The 20,365-nt window shown below is 42.8% G+C and overlaps 2 protein-coding genes across 3 annotated transcripts; one reads left to right on the forward strand and one right to left on the reverse strand.

The window, feature by feature from the left end:
• The first annotated feature begins 351 nt into the window (after positions 1-351).
• adat1 (adenosine deaminase tRNA specific 1) lies at positions 352-7,609 on the forward strand. 2 transcript variants are annotated; one of them, XM_071489722.1, is made up of 9 exons: positions 352-568; positions 1,135-1,203; positions 1,466-1,520; positions 1,694-1,824; positions 2,408-2,978; positions 3,739-3,884; positions 4,317-4,416; positions 4,524-4,610; positions 5,955-7,609. In XM_071489722.1, the coding sequence occupies exons 1-9, from the start codon at positions 367-369 to the stop codon at positions 6,085-6,087; spliced, it is 1,494 nt and encodes a 497-aa protein (XP_071345823.1). In that variant the 5' UTR covers positions 352-366; the 3' UTR covers positions 6,088-7,609. The 2 variants fall into 2 exon arrangements, with proteins under 2 accessions (XP_071345823.1, XP_071345832.1); XM_071489731.1 differs by having other exon boundaries at positions 494-776.
• A 450-nt stretch (positions 7,610-8,059) lies between these two features.
• gabarapl2 (GABA(A) receptor-associated protein like 2) lies at positions 8,060-16,545 on the reverse strand. The gene is made up of 4 exons (XM_071489745.1): positions 16,359-16,545; positions 15,084-15,139; positions 13,841-14,013; positions 8,060-11,286 (listed from the first exon to the last, which is right to left on the reverse strand). The coding sequence occupies exons 1-4, from the start codon at positions 16,390-16,392 to the stop codon at positions 11,172-11,174; spliced, it is 378 nt and encodes a 125-aa protein (XP_071345846.1). The 5' UTR covers positions 16,393-16,545; the 3' UTR covers positions 8,060-11,171.
• Positions 16,546-20,365: the final 3,820 nt, after the last annotated feature.

A 20,365-nucleotide genomic window follows, 5' to 3' on the forward strand; every position in this document is an offset into this window, starting at 1 on the left:
AGTGCAGTCCATGGGGTCCCTGGCCATGCTGGTGTTAAAGGTAACAAACTAGCAGATAAATTGGCTAAGTTATCTCTGGAAGAACATGATAAAGTGGTGAGAGGCAAAATCTATCATTAGAACAGCCATAATTAGCGCCTGGCAGCAGGGAGGGGATAAAGACAATAAAGGGAAACATTATTACAATATTCAGAAGACAGTTCATGTAGAACAGTTTAAAGGAAGATCCGCTCTATTTATAATGGCGAAAAGTCAAACAAATCTTTGTCAGGGGTGTAACACCCTGGAAGATATAGAACATATAATTATGCATTATGATAAATATAATTCAGAGAGGGAGAGACGAGGACGGTACTTGAGGCAGGAATGGGGTTTGAGGTCATCGCCGCCCTGCCCCTGCACACTCCCACCCAGCAGGCGGCGCTGTGCACCTTCACAGCTGTTTGCGACCCGCCAAGAAAACAGGGAGGAGGTGACGTCGTTTTCTCGAGGGGCCTCCAGGCTGTGTGTGGTCGCCGAGTCACAGGGATGTGCGGGCACTGCGGCTGTGACGCCGTGGCTGCTTTCAGTACGTTTACTGGTAGTTTAAATCACACTTATATCATCACTCTTACTCCTGTAAGGCTCCATGGTGGTGAACGCGGATGAAATCGCCAAGTTGTGCTACGAGCGTTACCAGCAGCTGCCCCGGAGAGGGAAGCCGGAGCCGGGCAGAGAGTGGACCCTGCTGGCCGCCGTGGTCAGACTCACCCACCGGTGTGCTCTCTCTGACACAGGTGGGACGGGGGATGAACCGCAGCGTAGTCCATGGTGTCTTCACGTCAACAGCGCAGCACACGTCCTTTTCAAACCCATTGTGATGTTGTGTTTACACGACAACGTTAACTTGTAACCGTTACCGTTACTGTGTAGTGGTGCGTTCACGTCCGTTTCACACAAGACGAGCTTTGAATGTTAAGAATACAAAACTACAGCTTTTAACCCTACACTCTCAAAGTACCAGCTAAACACGGCAGAACAAATGAGTTAGAGCACAAACACACGGGAAACCGGAGAATAGGCCAAATATGAAACTATAAAGCTACAGTATGTGATAAAAAAACTACATTTTAATGATTCTTATTTCTGTCACAGTTGAAAAGGAGGTTGTTTCCCTGGGAACTGGGACCAAGTGCATCGGACAGACACTTATGAGCCCCAAAGGTGTGTGGCATTCACCTGGTTTCCATAACTGTTCTGTCTGATTTTTGGCCTCTTTATGTGTGAATATTCAGTGTCTCTGTCTCCCACACACTGGGTTCATTTTAGCAATCCTGGCAAATACATATGCCATATATAGATTTAAATGTCCATAGAAAAAGTTCAGTGTACAATTCATTCATTGGAGTTATGTTTGTCTTCATTTCTGAAAAACAACCTTTTGATTAGTGTATTTTTGTTTCCCTTGATTTTGCCATCCATGTAGGTGATATACTCAACGACAGCCACGCAGAAGTCATTGCCAGAAGGGGATGTATCAGGTCTGTACATGTATTCAGTTTTGTGAGTGTTTTCCTGGTAGTGTGTTGGCTGCAGTACTCTATGCTGACCCTTGAGAGTGTGTGTGTGTGTGTGTGTGTGTGTGTGTGTGTGTGTGTGTGTGTGTGTGTGTGTGTGTGTGTGTGTGTGTGTGTGTGTGTGTGTGTGTGTATAGATACCTGATCCAGGAGCTGCACACAGCTGTGAGTGGTGGCGAGAGCTCTGTGTTTTGTCCGGCAGATCAGCAGGGGAAATGGAGGCTTCAGCCAGGAGTTTCCTTCCTCTTCTTTACCAGCCACACTCCCTGTGAGTCTAGTATGCTCCCAGTGTACCTGCCTTACTGGCTGTCTGTTTCACAGCATTTGTATAAAAGTCTGGGGCTGGGTGTCATCATGCTGTATTAATTCTATTCCCACAAAGTAGACGTTTTACACTTCAGGCAGCCCTAACTGAACTACAAGTAACCTCTGCCTACACATAATTTTTGTCTTTATTGAATAAAGACGCAAATGCAAAGAACAAATTGATATTGGATCATTCAAATAAAAATTGCAATTAATTGGATTTTTTTTTTTTTAATTTTATTTGTATTTTTATTTTCCAGCTCCATAAATGACCACAAGCAACTTTTGTGATACGATCCACAGGATCTAAATCACGCTGTATATATTGTCATATATTTTTTGGTAAATCGCAGTTTAGATGTATTTATGTTTAGATGTAAGTTATTTCCTCTTCTTCTTGTTCCAGCAAAGAGTTTCTCATCAGACAGCTTAAACCCAATGATATCCATATCAGCCTTCACAAAGCAAAAGCTGAACTCTGTCCCCATGGCAGGAAGTTTGTCCAGGAAGACAGTATCAGTCTGGAACTTTTTGTGTATTTCCAGGTGGTGACGCCTCCATTATCCCCATGACTGACAGCCAGTCTCAGCCCTGCCCGCCTGCCAGATCTGCAGAGGGTCATGAAGGGACTGATGTAGGAGGGGCCCTGAAAAGGAAAGCAGAGGAACCAAGTGAAGTGCACAACACTAAGCTGCCCCGTCTGAAGGAACAGGAAACAACAGAGACTGGTTACTGTACAAAAACACCCATGGAAAGTGTCGTGAAAGATTCAGCACAGCTGGAGATTAAAACACAGGGCCCCAACAATAGTGCTGGACTGCATGCACAGGTTCCAGACGTTCACAGAACAGGCGCCAAGTGTGTCCCAGGTGGCCCAGCTGACCCTCTGCATCCTGGGATGGGGTACCATAGCACAGGGGTGCTCCGGGTGAAGCCTGGGCGGGGAGAACCAACTCTGTCCCTCTCCTGCAGTGACAAGCTGGCCCACTGGGCAGTGCTGGGCTTCCAGGGTGCACTGCTGTCCCATTACCTACAGGAGGCACTCTACTTCAGCACCATGGTGGTGGGGAAGTGCCCGTACAGTGAAGAGGTCATGCACAGAGCTTTGGTCACAAGGTGAGTGGTAATAGTGAAACAATTAGCCTGCTGAAACAAGGTTAATGAGAGCATAATTAGGTCTACGTACAATCAAAACAATGAGCTAAATAAAGCTAAAAAAAAAACTCCATCAAGCTGAGGGGAGCTGCAGAGTTATTTGATAAATCTTTCACATTACACATAGTCATCGGCCCTCGCTGTGTGCGTCTTATGCGGGGTGTGCATGTTCCAGCGGATCCATCCTGGGTGTCATGCTGCTGGTAGATGCTCCCTCCATGCTCTCACCATTACATCACCACTGGTCTCTTGAGCCTCCAGTCTTAACAAGTGTTCTCTGAATGTTGTATATAGAATCTTTACAGTGATAAGGTAATGAGAGTGACAGAGCAACAGGTTTTCATCATGGGGTAGAACTAAAACCTCAATACTTACAACATGTATTATTCTTTGTGTCTTCAATTAAGTAAATATAATGGAAAAGACAAAAAGAAAATATTTCAGTGTCATGAAATTGACTCTAGTAAAAAATGGGGCCAATACATTGGCTTTCTGATGATGAAAATTAGAATTGTCCATTCCCTCTCTGAAAAATGTAACTCCTCAGTTAGGCTTTGCTGATGTGAAGGTTATCAAATTTACAGATGCTGAATATCCACAAGGTCACCATCTATAAGACCCACAAAGTCTCTTATATGTAAACGTGTTAGAGTATTGTAGGGATATTTTTTCATTCACTGGCAGAGAGATTTCCTGATCATAGTCCTCATGTACTCCCCAGGTGCTCCCATGTATCAGACCTCCCTGCTGGTTTCTCTGTGTGTCCTCCAGTGCTGCTCCAGTCCAGCCTGGAGTTCCCCTTCAGCCAGGCTCAGACCATCCTCCGACACCGGGCTGGACAAGGACGCGTCTCTCCCTGTGGGGCAGGTATTATTGTTTCTCTTTCACTCTCACACACACACACATACATTTTGGTCTGAGTAACCAGAGACAAACACTAATGTCACTGATGTGTTCATGTAATATCAAAGTCATACTAATTACAAGTGTCTGACCTGTGAATGACGTTACATTTGGCACCATCCAAGTCGTAACTGTGACAGGGAAATTTTTCTTGAAAGCACCAATATATAATGGAAATGAGGGATAATGGGGAAGTGATTGATGAAGTCTGTGGAAATCTCTTCTTACTGCTCACCCACATGTATGTCTTCATCTGCCCTGTTTGTTTGGACCTCTGAGTAGGTCACCAAACCTAGTAGGTTCTTCCAAAGGTCCCTCTACAATGATGACTTGTAGAAAATAATATAAAGGAAAAACTTAAATACATAACAACCCTTTCTTTTTTTTGTGGTCCAGCCATCAGTTGGTGTAATGTGACTGAGCAGCCTCTAGATGTCACTGCCAACGGCTACAAACATGGAGTCACAAAGAAGGCCTTCGGCACAGCTAAAGCCAGGTGGAGGCAACACACTCTCATCATACACTGTTAACACATTTTATAGTATATAAACTATTCTTTCAGACCAGATCTGCAGTAATATTCCTGCGTGTTTGTGCCTTCAGGTCTCTTCTGTGTAAACTGGAGCTTTTCCACTCGTTCCTGTCCCTGGTATCAGCCACAGACCCCTCAGCACTTCCCAGCTCTCTCAGGTAACAGACAAAAGGCTCTTTCATAATCTAACTGTGGTTTGAAACAGCCTCAAACTAAATCTGAGCAACCCCAAAAAGATCTATCAGTAATCATCTGGCTTTCATCAGTTTGTCCTTTTTGCTAACTCTCATCCCATCTGCTGCCGAAGCGTGTCAAATCGACAGTGACGCAAATTACCAACAGCAATAAGCACTTTATTGGTCACAGTCTCACTGACATTTTCCCTCCAGCAGAACTCAAGCCTTGATTTTTACTGAATGGCTCTGAGGCTTCTACTCAAGTCACAGTGCGATCTGGATAAAAGACTAGTGGATACAGAATCATTTTTATTTCATAATGTACATCGAGGCCAGCGTGTCAGTACGGCTCTGACTGTGTGTGACCTTCTTGTGCTTTGTTAATAACTCATATAATGTTTCCCAATTTCTTTCCAAAGGATCTAGAGTATCACGTAGCTTCCTGACATTACACAATAAGTTGTGTCGTGTGTGTGCATAAATACGTGTGCTTTGTCTCTCTCAGTGTGCCTTTGTATGTGACATTTAGTGCTCACATTTCATCTGTTAGACTCCACCTGTGCGTCCAGGGTTGTCCCTGTTCACATGCTTTGTGTGTGTGTGTGTGTGTGTGTGTGTGTGTGTGTGTGTGTGTGTGTGTGTGGTGTGTGTTTACTGATGGCGAGAATCCTCTCCAAAGGGAGAACAGTGTTCCCTCTGTTCATCAGCATTTCAGCAGATAACCTGATCCCAGCCCTGTCTGTCCTGGCTTACACACAGAACATACACTCATACTCTCATACACACAGCTATATATAATAACACTTGCTCTTTTCCCAGCAAAGATTTTGACTTATCAAAGCAAAAGAACACATATTACTAATAACATTAATGATGGCTCTGGTCAGTTCAAGTGTCATTGAGTTTTTTTTTTAGTTCCAGGTTAAGAAACCTGGTTAGATTACCACAGTATGATCTGAGAGGTTTGGAAACACCCTGCTGTGTTTGTTGATGATTTTAAATGTATTATATATTTATTCCACGGTTCAAATGTCAAGTATAAAGTATTAATATAAAGTAAGGTTTTATGTTCATTCGAAAAAATGTTAAGTTAAAGTCACACAAACATAAAAATGGTTGTAATACAGAAGGTTGGGCTACAGTATAAGCTGGTCAGGGAAAAAGATACCACTTCAGATGAAGCCACTCTAGTGATGAAGTTATACCATGATGGCACAAAACTGACCATTGTTGCACAAGCACTCACTCACTCATTCATTTAAATGATCATGTTAACCAAGAAGGAAAGAGTGAGCAATAACTGGCTTCTGGTGTGTACCTGTGCAGGGGAACAGAGCTGCAGACCTACTGGGACTACAAGCAGGCATCTCACTCATACCAGCAGGCCTGGCAGCAGCTACACAGCCAGGCCTTCCCTCTGTGGCCACGCAGCAACAGAGATCTCCTGCTCTTCCACTGAACTCACTCTCTCCTGAAACATCTACAGCTGAAATGTTCCATCAAGGTCGACACAAAGTCATCACTGGGAAGTCACAGGTCAAAAATATAAGTATCTCCTAAAATATGACACATGTCAAGTTCTTAAACTCACATTTCAACCAATCACAGTAACAGACATTTTGATCAATAAGAAACACATAATCATCTTCATCCTGTAACATTTTTAATAAAATGACAAAGCTGACTGGTCTCATGTCCAAAGTGCTCATTTCCTAACATCTGTTGGGTCAGCTGGTCAGCGAAGTTTGAGGTCTGGATAAACATTGTTTGGCTATATTTGACTGTCCATAGCCCGGGATGTCACTGCAGTCAAGCGCAGGACACCCTGCACGGTCATGCTGTTTGAGGAGGTTGTTGACCGTTCAGTGTTCTCAGATGATGGTTTTATTTTCACAATGCGTGTAACATGTTGTGACTGCAGCTGCCTGGTGTCCACGCTCTGAAAACAGCAGGATATATGTCTGGAAAGAAGTTTCCTGCAACAGTCTAAGCAGTGTTTCCAATGCACATTAGAATGGACTCCAGTCCTCTGGGAAACTATCTCACTCATGAAGACAAATTCAACCTGCATATTTCTGCCCAACAGTCAGGTCCTTCATCGAAGACCGGTCAGCAAATGAATGTAGGAACTGAGGATCAGTTGTGTTGTTGCTTCAGCTCAGCAGATTCCACTCCAATTCAGCTTGGCTGATACTCAACAGCATGTTGCAGGTTATGATCAGGATGCCTTTTTATTAAAGCTGTGTACCTTGTGAGCAGGCAAGTACTGGAAATACCTGATGGAAGTAAAACAGGCTAAGTATTTCTATTAATTTGACTTGTGTGGCTCAAGACCCAGTGCTCTACAGCCATGCTAGCTGCTCTGTGATGATGTTCAGCAGGTATAAAGTTTACCATTGTCACCACCTTAGTTTAGTGTTAGTGTGCTAACGTTTGCTAATCAGCACTAAACACAAAGCCCAGCTGTCATTAGTTTTGCATGTCTCTGTTCTTACAGTAAACCCATCTGTTGGACAAATTACAGTTCTGACCTGATGATGGTGCCAGAGGAAAAGTCAGTGTCAGCGAGTCCTCAGATTCTCATCAACCTCTGCACAAAATTTCATGGCCACTCACCCAGTATTTGTTGAGATGGTGCAGTGTGGGCCCCAGAGTGGGACTCCCATAGCCACTAGTATTCTGGGAAATATAGGACCCATATTTGTGGATCTCCACCCACACAAGGGCTTACAGGTATATATTGGCTTCTGCTGCACACGTTTAAACCGTTTTGTTTTTTGTTTTTTTTCCTGACCAAGTCTTCTACATCAACAATGCCTGCACATAGGTTAAAAAAAATGAAGACATTCAGCAGTCAGTTTAAGTCAAGTGTATCAGGGAAAAACGTTTTTGTACTGAAATCATGAGCCAGAGATGAGATGACATGTAATGTAAAAAAGTATCTAAAATGTGCATATTAAAATATCTTACAATATTCATAACTTCAAGGTAGCTTGTGGAATTTACTTGTTACACAAAAGTTATATTTATATTCAGTGTTTCTTATGAAAACGTGGGTTTTTAATATGTTTCCTTTCTCATGAAACATGTTTTGAATATTTTACATCTTATTTACATTCTTGTTTTCTTGCTATTAGTCTTCCTCATTGCCATTATAGGCACGTTGCTACATCTGTATATCACAGGCACCAACTGTTGATCAGTGGAACAGTATGAAACGATTGTGTTTTAAATCACATTGGGCTTGTATGCTTGTCATTGTGCACATGTGCACAGTACAGAGGGAAAAGGGGAACCCACATGTAAAACAACTGCTCCATAGTGCTGCTAGTGTTTAAAAGTTACACGGGATACCTTTAATTTTGAACAAATATGAAGTTTAAGTGTAGTGATATACATTCATTTCTTATGGGACAGAGACACTTTACAAGTCATTTTACATTCACTTTTATTGGTCAGGTCTTCCAGCTACCTTTCCTTTTGAAATATCTAAAATTTCAATGTCATTAACATATATTTAACGATCATACAACACTGATGAAATAAAACAATCCTAAATATAGCATTGCATCAATATATTACACATCTACATACTATGTTTGAAAGCCTGAATCAGCTTTGCGGTGCACAGATATGAATACTTGGATGGAACAGGTAAAATGTAGAAACACACCAGATGTCTTGCTCTGATTCAGCACCAAAAACTACAGCTGCAACCAAAATGTCAGCTTCAGAGTCATATGAGTGAAGAGGAGAGAAATAACGGTGGTTCTGATTTCACGCCTCTGAAATCTGTGCAGCCAAAGACCTGAGCAACACTTTACTTGAAATATTGACTTTGAGTGTTGTATATTCTTACTGTGGTCCTAATAAACATGGGGCTCTTTGCATTGTGTGTAATGATGATGACTCATTAAGTCTGAAGGCACACTATAAATATGCATTCAGTGATTTTATCAACCTACATTCCTGCTTGTGTATTTTAATGATTAAAATTGCAATTGGCAGGGACAGAGTCAAATACTGTGTTTCTCTGCTTCTAGTAACAACCTCATGACATAAGAAAAAATACTACTGATGTTATTATGATGTACCTGGTTGTCACTTGCTGATGGCTCAGTGTTTCAGCAGTTGCCCTGAAAACAAACTGAACTTGAACGTGGATCACTTCTACAAGCTGGACAAATGTGAAACAAGATGCGAGGCCGTGCAGCTGCCTCCGTGTTTGTATTCTCAGTAGGGTGTAAACAGTTGCTTTGGTAAGCGGTAAGTCAGAAAAGAAGAAATCTCTGCTTAGATTCTCTTCTAGTGCTACATATTGAATTACTGTGTGACCTGCTTCCTCTACTTCTGCGGCACAAGGTTTTACACCAGACACAGCATTACTTATAACTTGATCACATTAGACACCAGTAGTGATACTTCTAAAAATACTTCTTAAACCAAAAACAGTACCTGTCTTGACATGTCATTTGTCTTTGACCAAATTGAGGGGAAACAGAAAATTAAAGTTGAAAGGTACAAAATGCTGTTAGTCAAGGGTTTACAGCTGCATTTATTGATTAGGGGGGGTGAAAGCAGAACAGTGACAGGGAATAAAACACCTTATTAAGTTGTTTTTGCTAACATATTAGCTGACAGCTAACTATTTACACGTCCAGCAGACATGGAGTAACAGTAGACGTCATTTGAAGTGGGGTTGGTGTCTGCATGATGAATTTAAGTCCAATATTCACTCTGCTTACAGGTCTACTACTGAGAAAGAAACCTGACTCTTCAGTCACTAAATACTCCAGTTTGTTCACCAGCTGGTCGCTAACTTTGTCTGCTGTTTGGTACCTGGGCAGGAAATGTATATTTGGTTTATCAGAGCTGAAAACAGCTGCCTGCCATGTCTAGAGACAAGCTTAATAAGAGCTGGGACTGCGAACCAGCAAACCAAAACAATGAGCCGAAATAGGCTTAAAAGCTCCACAGAGCTGAGGGGCTCCCCTATCCTCAGTGCTCCTTCATGTCGAAGGACAAGTTTGCAGGGCATCTCAATCTCCTAACACTGCAATGTTGTCCTATTTTTTACAAGGATATCACAGCAGAAATACAATTGAATCTGAATGATTTTTACATCTGAAACATCAGCAGTCGGGTCAGAAAGAAGCAATAAACCTTTTTCACTGCAGACATTTTGACTTGTCATAGCAGGGAAAGCACAGGTGTAATTAATAATAATGACTCCATTCCACTTAGATGGGTCTGAATCACCACTGATTCATGTAACCTAGATCTGAACAACTAAATGGAATGCAGCCACTATTAATATCATTAGCTACATCTGTGTTTGACAATTCAAAACGTCCACAGTGAAAAAGGAAGATGAACATGTTCACGGAGGCTGTGGAAAGGCATTCTGGGCAACGTAGGAAACCACCAGCTGATGTAGAGGCGGACGATGCAGATCGAAGAAGAAACACCACTGAGTATCTCCTGGACAGAACATCACAGATCGACAACAGAAAAAGCGGAACTGAGGGAGTCCTTTACTTTTAAGCGGTTGGAATTTTAAGACTGTGGCCCCATGACGACAACATAAAAATATCACAATTCAACACAATAAACTTCAAGGAAAGTGTTGGAGTTCTTTAGCAGCAGTTCTTCACTCAGGTTCTCGACCTGCTGTTGGCATCATTAGTCTGAATCCCGGGCAGTGCTGACATCTATACAGCCAACATAATGTGCAAATACAGGACAGCTAAGACTGAGAAGCTCTCAGCAACATCCCAGGGACTGGTGCTGGTCCCCGGCCCTGAGCGGGGCACACACTCTGCACTGACTGCCTCCTCACCAGCCTACAGTCACCCACCGCCCCATAGCTTCAGCTGCCTGCCACATGCTTTTAGTTGTTCTCATTGCTTTTTTAAGAGGTGGAATTAAGCATACCTGTGAAATTAAATTACATACTGAAGTTTTTATACATGATATGAGGAGCCATACAAATACATCCATAATGTGATTAATGATTCTGAGTCACTTGATGATAGGATTTCTCTCTCACTTCAGCTGAACACAAATATCTGTGCCAACAAAACTGGACTGACAGAGATTAGAGCATGATTGGGTAACGTGTGATGATTGGCATGTGTGTTTGTGTGCGTGTGTGTGAGAAAGACTTTTTTTAGTCTAATACTGATGTTGATACTGAAGTAATGATAACTGACGTGCCATTAATGTGTGGTAATATTTTAATTATGGCAGTGTTAAAGATATTTCTCTCCACAGCTGACCTTTACACAGGAATCATAACAAAGAGACCAACCATTAAATTCAAACATGTCTTGACACTAATTTGTGTTTTTAGTATCAAAAAAATGATCCATAAATGACGGTGCCAGGTGTGTAGGTGCATTACTTGTGTAACACATGTAAAGGCCAACATCTGAAAAATTGTGCACCAGCATATTTCAGGCCCTTCTGTGTCATTGTATGTGTGTGTGTGTGTGTGTGTGTTTGTGTGGGAGAGAGAGAGAGAGACTAGTATTCAGGTAGGCATTAACCACATGTTGTATAAAAGGCCTTGTGACCAAAGGTATTTTCTCCACTGTAGGCCACGTACAGAAAGCCGTCCTCGTCCTTCTCCTTGTCGTAGAGTTGGCCCATAGTCAGACTGCAACACACAGAGATCACACGCTGTCAAGTAGAACTGATCATATTTACATCTCTGAGGTTATGTACTGAAGCCTCCAGCAGTGGATATTTTGTGCTTATATTCAACAGTCCCTAAAGTCAACACACACATTCAGCTGCAAACGCACAAAAATGCATTCCAACTCAAGAGACACAAAAACAAGCCAAAACAAGCTGCACATATTCAGTCCTCCTGAATATCAAACACTCACTTTGTGTAGGCTTGACAGAGGTTGTCAAAAATTTATAGTGTCCTCATTTGCTCAACTGCTTTTGTCTTTTTCTATTTGAAATTTTGAAAGGACCATTCATAGTAATCAAAAAATACTACAAAATCTAATTATAAATCTGTCGCCACTGTAAACTAAGAATGTGCCGCACAGTTGTCCATTCAGTCAAACTTAGACCAGGAAGGACCTTGGTTAGGGAGGTGACCAAGAAGCTGCCACAGCTAACAGAGATTCAGAAGTGCTCTGCAGAGATGGAGAACCTGCTGAGAGGGCGACCATCTCAGCAGCTCTCCATCAATCAGGCCTTTATGGTAGAGTGGCTGGAGTAAAAGGCATGTGACAGCCTGCCTGCCTGCAGTTTGCCAAATGGCATTTCAAGGACCATCCCCCCTCGTCTCAAGCATGTAAGAGAACCTACGGTGGCCATCAGGTCAACATAAAAAAATGCAAAAGGCCGTCTCTAAAGCCAGTGTTTGGTTTGACCATTCTGGGCTACTGTAGAAACATGGCAGAGGAAGAGGGCCTGCTCCCTATGTAGATATGAAGGGCTCATTCTAAGCTGAAGAAAACACAATGATTCTTAGTTTCAGGTGATGATACACTGATGAAAACATATTTATAAATGTTATATTCCATCTCTGCCAATAGATCCCTCTAAATCCTACACACTGGTCCTTTGAAAGACCCTCTCTTCTTCCAGTGCACACCTGGCTGAGTCTGCCATGACCAACAAAGAGTGAATTAGAGAGGCAATTAATGAATGGAATTACACTGAAAGACTGTTGCAGCAAAAGGCTTCTGCTTCTGTTTTACACCCAGCTGTGATGTTACATGGTGACACCATATTAATATAGTGTCACACTGCAAAAGAGAATATGGTAAATGGACTGCTTATATATAATGTAGTCTTATTGACCACTCAGAGCTCTTTACACACACAGTCATACAGGGATACAGGGTTCAGTGTCTCAGGGTTTGAACCACCAATCCTCTGACAAGTAGATGACCTGCTCTACCTGCTGAGCCACAGGTTACTATACTGGGTGCAGTTACTCTTACAGAGTTGTAGGTGGACGTCAGCATTTCAATAGATATGAGCACAAACAAACACAAACAAAAAGATGTGTTTGTTTGATAGGTGTAAACTGAGAGTACAGGTGTGGCTTCTTGCTCTTTCACATGGAGATCGATTACTCACACACTGCAGATGAACAGATAAAAACAATGCACATAAGAGACAAATGAATGGGAAAGTCAGACTTCATTTTTCACCGAATGCCTTAACTAGGTGTGGGCCCGACCGTACAGGCTCCCTAAATATTATATTATATTATAGACTTTTGAGGCTAATACAGATATATGATAGATAACTTTATATCAGCTGATAGTAATTTTACAGATCCTTTGTATTTGTTTTTGTAAAAAATTAAACCAAAATACATTCCAAGCTCCACATTTTACACCTGGCTTAGTGCCACTATAAACTCTAAGACCCACTATAAGTTTAGTGATTTACCTGTACTGCTAATGAAACTCCACTAACTCGGTGACAAACACATTGCATTTCTCATAATGTCGTCACAATAAAAGCATCCAGTTCTTCAGCGGAAAGCTTTTAGTGTGAAGAAGCCACATTAGGAAGGGTTCAGTTTGTATTTGCAGCAACATAACAAAGCTCTGAGACAGCTGATGAGTGATCAGTAAAATAAGTTCACACAGGAACACAGGCGTGAAGCTAGACTCTAAACTACAGAGATTCAGGTAGAAGCAGAAAGACTTTACACAGTTTAGGTGCTCAGGACAGAGGGACGGCCCAGCTGCCTAACAGGACCAGTGACTATCGGCACTGAAACAAACCTGTCAAAACTAACAGCAATAATCAAAGAGGGAGTGTTGAAAAGACAATAAAACTGATTTTTTTTGGCTTCTTTTAATTGAACATGAGGGTTTTCATTGCTCAAAAGTTCGTTGCAAAAACAAAAGTTTATCCAATCCAAAATCAATAGTAAATAAACGTGGATCTAAAGAACAGAATTATTCAAATCTGTTTGAATAAAATAAATCAAAACTACAACAAACAGCAGTTTATCATAAATCAATCATTTCAACATTGATTCTGAGATGTAAACCTCAGCAGCAAAAAGCTGCACTGCCTCTGCACGGCCTCTATACTGCATTTTACATTGTGTACCTTGTTCAATGTCCCACATAAAACAGACTGATGATATAAAACAGGAAACTATTTTGCCTTCGAGGTTTCACTGCCTTACTGCAATAAACTGCAGAATGTAGTGTTATTCTCACCTGGACTGGGGGACGGTTTTGTCAACGAAGAGGAAGATGGCTTTCTCTGAAGGCAGCTGGATGCGTTTCCTGATGATCCACATGAACTGGGCCACTGTGATGTCAGAGGGCACCAGATACTTCCTCTTATCGATGTCCACTATCTGTGAGCCAGAAACCTTCTCCACTATCACCTGGAGCACGTTCATGAACAGATAAAGAGACTCTTAACACTGTATGGAGATACACATGTGTATGGGTTACAAATTATTATCTTAAAACTCGAGGGTCATTGAGGGCAAGGCCCTCATTTACAATTACGTCACGCAAATCCAAATAATAAGAAAAAGATACAAGGTAAAAGAGAAACAATCAATTAAAACTAACACATAAATACAGTTAATAATGTACAGGAAATCAATTAAAACAGGTACAAACAGATATTTGTATATCGAGACTCTTTCAATATTGGTACCATTTTTTGTGGTGATGATGAAGTTATCCAAATTAGTGTTGGGGAAGATCATAACTTTAGGGAACACTTCTGAAAACCTTTGTCTGTGGACACAGTTTGTTGCTTCATCCCATGGCTTAGGCAGCCTGCACATCTAGGAAGGCTCCATTAATGCTGAGCAGTATATACAGGTTTTGGTGCAACATATGCTGCCATCCAGACAACGTCTTTTTCATAGAAAGCCTTCCATATTTCAGCATGTCAAACCACATTCTGAGCGTATTACAACAGCATGGCTCCATTGTAGAAGAGTCCAGACGCTAAACTGACCTGGCTGCAGTGTGTGTGTGTGTGTGTGTGTGTGTGTGTGTATATATATATATATATAGTATTCTAGTGTGTTTAAAAGCTACACATCTGCACTAGACACAACTGTTTATGAACTTCTGCTGCTGTGACACGTCAAATTCCCTGTGTGTGATAAGCTAAGTCTCCTCCTGTTACCCTAAATACAAACTTGTGATGCCTTCTTCTAACTCATATTTAAATACATCTTCACAAATTGTAAAAGATGTATTACTTTGAGGCTATTTGATGGGAAATGAGAAGAGTACTGGAGATATGTGGGTTAACATGTTAATTAAGTGGTTAATAAAGTTTATGTCCCGATACATCTACAGTCGGGCTAAAGTGGCTGAGACAAAACTCAGGGCTAAGTAATCCATGCCACTACAATAACTGTAGCACTGGGGTTTGCTTGTGAAATCCACTATTGCAAGAGTTACCACCTCCCCCACCTCCCTCACTCACCGGTACTCTGTCAGGATATTTGTTGCGTATTTTGGCTGACTCCACACATCGGTGCTCTGAGGGAGAGACAGAAAACAAACAGGAAGTCAGAGATTAAAGGGATGAGTGAGGCCTCCTGGGAGCCTCCTCTTGTACCTTACTGACAAATACAGCCAAGCCTAGTCCAATACAGTGCAAGATCAAGCTCAACATAACGTCTGGCAGCAGCCTGAGCAGACAGAGGGGTGGAAGCTTTGTACAAGATGCAACTACTTACCAAGTCAGAGTGCGATTATCTTCATTCATTTTAGTGGTGACCTTAAACTAATGTCATTACTATTACATTTAAATCATGAATTACATTTACACAGTCTTTATCAAGTGATGCTAAACATTTCAGTGCTTATCATTACCACTGAGAAAGTGATTCTACCGCAGGCAGGAGCAGATGCAGCAGGCTGACACTGAGCAGGGGCCAGAGAGGGGAGGGTGAGGAGATACTTTCATTAGCCCAGATAAGAGGCCTACTTTTGGAAACATCTCTACAAACCCAACCAATAGTGTTTCTTTAAACAGGAGATTTGAGGTTATCTGAAGAGAATATGAACACGTGAGCAACCTGCCCCTGCTATCTGAGTATGGAGAGAAGTTTATACTAAACTCAATTCAAAATTCAGATAAATTAATATTCTGCTTAGAATCTTAAAATGTTTTGTGTCAGTGGGACACATTACAAGGTCTGAAACAAATACTAAGGAATCCTTTATCAATTCGGCATCCATGCAGCACACACACACACACACTCACACTCTCCAAGCACCCAGAGGTGTGAAACAGAGAGGTGAGTGCTGGAGTATTTTATTTGAATTAACAGCGACACATTGATACATCTAAAGCAATTTTAACAAGGGATATAAAAAAGGCCTAAGCAAGGCGACATAAAACTGCCAGACTTTTGGATGGATTTTAACAATGAAATGTCTCCATGCAAAAGAAGGATATGTTTCTGGGCGAAATCAACTGACTGTGGAATATCAGCAATGTTTGAGGTGGACCTCATTTTGACAGTTGGTCATCTGACTTGCAGGAACACCATGTTAGCATGTTGATGCTAGTCATGCAACGTTAGACATTATGGATTTACCACAGTCAGTTGCGGGGCGCTGTGACAGCATGCATTTCTGCACCTATGTGGGGATGACATGGCAGAACCGACGCGGAGGTAGCAGAACAGAAAGGAGGATGCATGACAAGACAAGAACATCCCTTGTTTCATAAGAATCCAAACCCCTTTACCAAGGGAATGGTCCTCTTTAAACATCCATTTCATCTTTGCTGGATCCCCGCACTGAGGCGTGATGGTAGTGTCGAAAAGCAGGCTTCTAAATCTGCGGATAGCGTGGGTGTAACGTCCAAAAATTCAGGACAGAGGCGATGAAAACAAACGTCAACAAACGTCTCTCTGCCCGGAGCTTCCGACTGTCCGTCTCGCTGGGAGGTGACGTCACTGTCTGACAGAGGTGTGGTGGTGGTGATGCTGCCTTCAAGTGCTCTCTGAAACAATCAGCCATCCATTAAACTGAACCCTCTTAAACACTGCAGAGTTGTACATCCAGGGTATTGCCAGGAAACTGAATTTTGTTTGTCGACTTTTTCGATGCAGAATTAAAATGATGTGGTAAAAATGCTAGTATTAAACAATTAACTCTCTCTTTTTACGATTTTCTTGCATTCACTCTGACATTGTAGCACAACAGTTCTTGCATTACATTACATTTTGTATTTAGCAAATATACATATAAATATAAATATATATATTTTGACAAAAATATGTTGTTGGGCCCTGTTGATCACCACTCTCCAGGCACATAGACAACAGTCAATACTGTAGAGCTGAAATGAGTAGTTGATTAATCAACTGACAAAATATAATTTAGTAACTATTTTGATAACTAATTTAACGATTTGAGTCACTTTTTTGGCAGTGGGTGGGATATATTAGGCAGCAAGTGAACATTTTGTCCTTGAAGTTGATATGTTGGAAGCAGAAAAAATGGGCAAGCGTAGGGATTTGAGCGACTTTGACAAGGGCCAAATTGTGATGGCTCGACAACTGGGTCAGAGGCCCTGTTCAGACCTGGTATTAACATCCATCCTGAGAGATCCGATCACAAGTGGACAGCTCTAAGTACAGGATGCATTCAGGACACATTTGAGATCGGATCAATCAGACCAAATTTGGAGGTGGTCTGGGCCACATTCTTGTAGCAGTGTGAACACAAATGCAACCTAGCCACATTAAAGGACCACCTCCACTACTCACATCCTCTGCCACAGTTTAATGAGTCAGTTTTATAATAAACTGAAAATATTTTACTATTTCTGATGGCTCTAACCTTATTTCACTGTAGAGCTGTGCGCAACGCATTGATTCGCTCAACCTTTCATTACTGCTCGCTCTCTCGCTCGCTCTCTCTCACAGACACAGACACATACAGAAGCACATTGACAACAGCCCGTCTGTCAGATTGACTAAAAGCAATCTGACAGACGGACAGACGGATGTGCTTAGAGCTGACCACTTGTGATCGGATCACACATGTTAATACCAGGTCTGAACAGGGCCAGAGATCTCCAAAACTGCACCTCTTGTGGGAGTTTCCTGGTCTGCAGTGGTCAGGACCTACCAAAAGTGTTGTCCGTGTTGTCCAATCCAATAGAAGAGCTACTGTTGCTCAAATTGCTGAAAAAGGTAATGCTGGCTCCGACAGAAAGGTGTCAGGACACACAGTGCATTGCAGTTTATTGTGTATGGGGCTGCATAGCTGTGGACCAGTCAGGGTACCCATGCTGATCGGTGTCCACCACCAAAAGCATCAGAACTGGACCACGGAGCAATGGAAGAAGGAGGCCTGGTCTGATGAATCACGCTTTCTTTTACATCATGTGGATGGCCACGTACGTGTGCGTCGCTTACCTGGGGAAGACACCAGGATGCACGATGGGAAGAAGGCAAGGCAACGGAAGCAGTGTGATGCTCTGGGCAATGTGCTGCTGGAAACCTTAAGTGCTGCCATTCATGTGGTTGTTACTTTGACACATACCACCAACCTAAACAATGTTACTGACCAAGTCCACCCCTTCATGGAAACGGTATTCCCTGATGGCAGTGGTCTCTTTCAGCAGGATAATGTGCCCTGCCACACTGCAAAAATTGTTCAAGGATGGTTTAAGCAACACAACAACGAGTTTGAGGTCTTGACTTGGCCTCCAAATTCTATAGATTTCAATCCAATCAAGCATCTATGGGATGACGTCGGCCATGGAGCTTCCTACACAATTCACTAACTTCCAATAACAACTAGCAACTGCTGTGGCTGTTCCTGCGGGTGAGAAACATGTTGCAGTGGGAATTTTCAAAGATGAAGCAGAAGGTGGACATCTTCGGGAAGCCTTGCATGCACAATTTGAACTGTTAGCGCAGGCTGGTAGGTGGTCAACTGAAGAGAAAGCCCTCAAGTTAGCGATGTGCCTTATTAGTGACGCTTTGTCCAGCCTGCTGCTGCTAAGCCCAGATGATAGAAGTGACTATGCTGCTTTAGTTGGAGCTTTGAAGAGGCACAGTGGATACTGGCAGGTCCCCCTTGCCCCTGAAGTCAGACCCAAAACTGCCATCATAACCAGCAGGGGCTTGTAGCAGTTTAAGGTCCTCCCATTCATTCCATGCAATGCCCCTGCCACATATGAGAGACTGATGGATAAGGTGCTGGCAGACATTCCCTGCCAAGAGTGTGTTGTGTACCTGGACAATATCCTTGTGAGTCCACAAGGTAGAGTCCACCTTGTGAATCATGGTGAGTCCATTGTTCCTTTTTGAGGCATGAGGTCACATTCCTGGGTCACCAGCTTGGAGGGGGTAGTGTCAGCACCATGGATGAGAACGTGTGGATGGTGAAGGACTGGCCATCCCCCAGCTCTGTGCAGGACCTGAAAAGCCTTCTGGTCTTAGCCTCTTACTACAGAATGTTTGTGAGGGAGTTCTCCTGCATAGCTGGACCCCTTTTCTGCCTGTTGCAAAAGGAGACAGAGTGCCAGGCATGTCACTGCAGGAACCCTCGTGAAGTCTCCAGTTATTTCCCCGCCTGACCCCAACCTGCCTTCTGTCCTTGACACGGATGCCCGGTAGTGTTGGCTCAGGCGCTGTACTCGCCCAGGTGATGCCTGGCAGAGAGAGTGTGGTGGCATACCAATTCAATTCAATTCAATTCAATTTTATTTGTATAGCACCAAATCATAATATACATTATCTCAAGGCACTTTACAGGGTAAGGTCAAGACCTTACTTTGTTACAGAGAAAAACCCAACAGTTCCCACAAAGAGCAAGCGCTTGGCAACAGGGGGGAGGAAAAACTCCCTTTAACAGGAAGAAACCTCCAACAGAACCGGGCTCAGGGTGGGGGGCCGTCTGCCTCGACTGGTTGGGTTTAGGAGAAGATAGAAAGAGGGGGAGAGGGAGGAGAGAGGAGAAAGAGAGAGAGAAAGACCAGGAACAGCTGTGTAGGTAATGGTGTTATCAATAATAATGACAGGTAACAGTGGTTAATAGTAAAGATGAGTAGTGGTGGATCTGGATCCTGCTGCTCCAGAGGCAGAGAGACCTGCAGAATGAGGACAGAGAGAGGGAGAGAGAGGAGAAGCACAAACTACGGGAGAGAAAAAAATACAAAGTTAATGGCATAAAGTCATCGAGAGAGAGAGAGAGGGAGAGAGAGGAGAAGCACACTACTACGGGAGAGAAAAAAATACAAAGTTAATGGCATGAAGTCATCGAGAGAGAGAGAGAGAGAGTAAGAGAGAGAGAGCGCCCAGGGCATCATGGGAATCCCCCAGCAGTCTAGCTCTATAGCAGCATAACTAAGGGATGGGTCAGGACATACCCGAGCCAGCCCTAACTATAAGCTTTACTAAACAAGACAGTTTTAAGCCTGATCTTAAAGGTAGAGAGGGGGTCTGCCTCCCGAACCCACACTGGGAGCTGGTTCCACAGGAGAGGAGCCTGATAGCTGAAGGCTCTGCCCCCCATTATACCACATACCACAGGAGGACATTCAGTGAGGCCGAATGTCATTACTGTGTCATCCAGCAGGAGCTGCTCGCTGTGGTCAGCGCCATGCGGCATTTCAAACGTTATCTTGAGGGTCTCCACTTCACAGTGAGGACTGACCACTGCCTTACAGTGGCTGATGTCATTTGGGGAGCCAGAAGACCAGCTGGCACACTGGATCAAAGAGCTACAGGTGTA

The sequence above is a fragment of the Trachinotus anak genome, unplaced genomic scaffold (assembly GCF_046630095.1).
Source record: "Trachinotus anak isolate AG129_WGS33_773 ecotype Australia unplaced genomic scaffold, CSIRO_AGI_Tana_v1 ptg000002l, whole genome shotgun sequence".
Classification (NCBI taxonomy): Eukaryota; Metazoa; Chordata; class Actinopteri; order Carangiformes; family Carangidae; genus Trachinotus; species Trachinotus anak.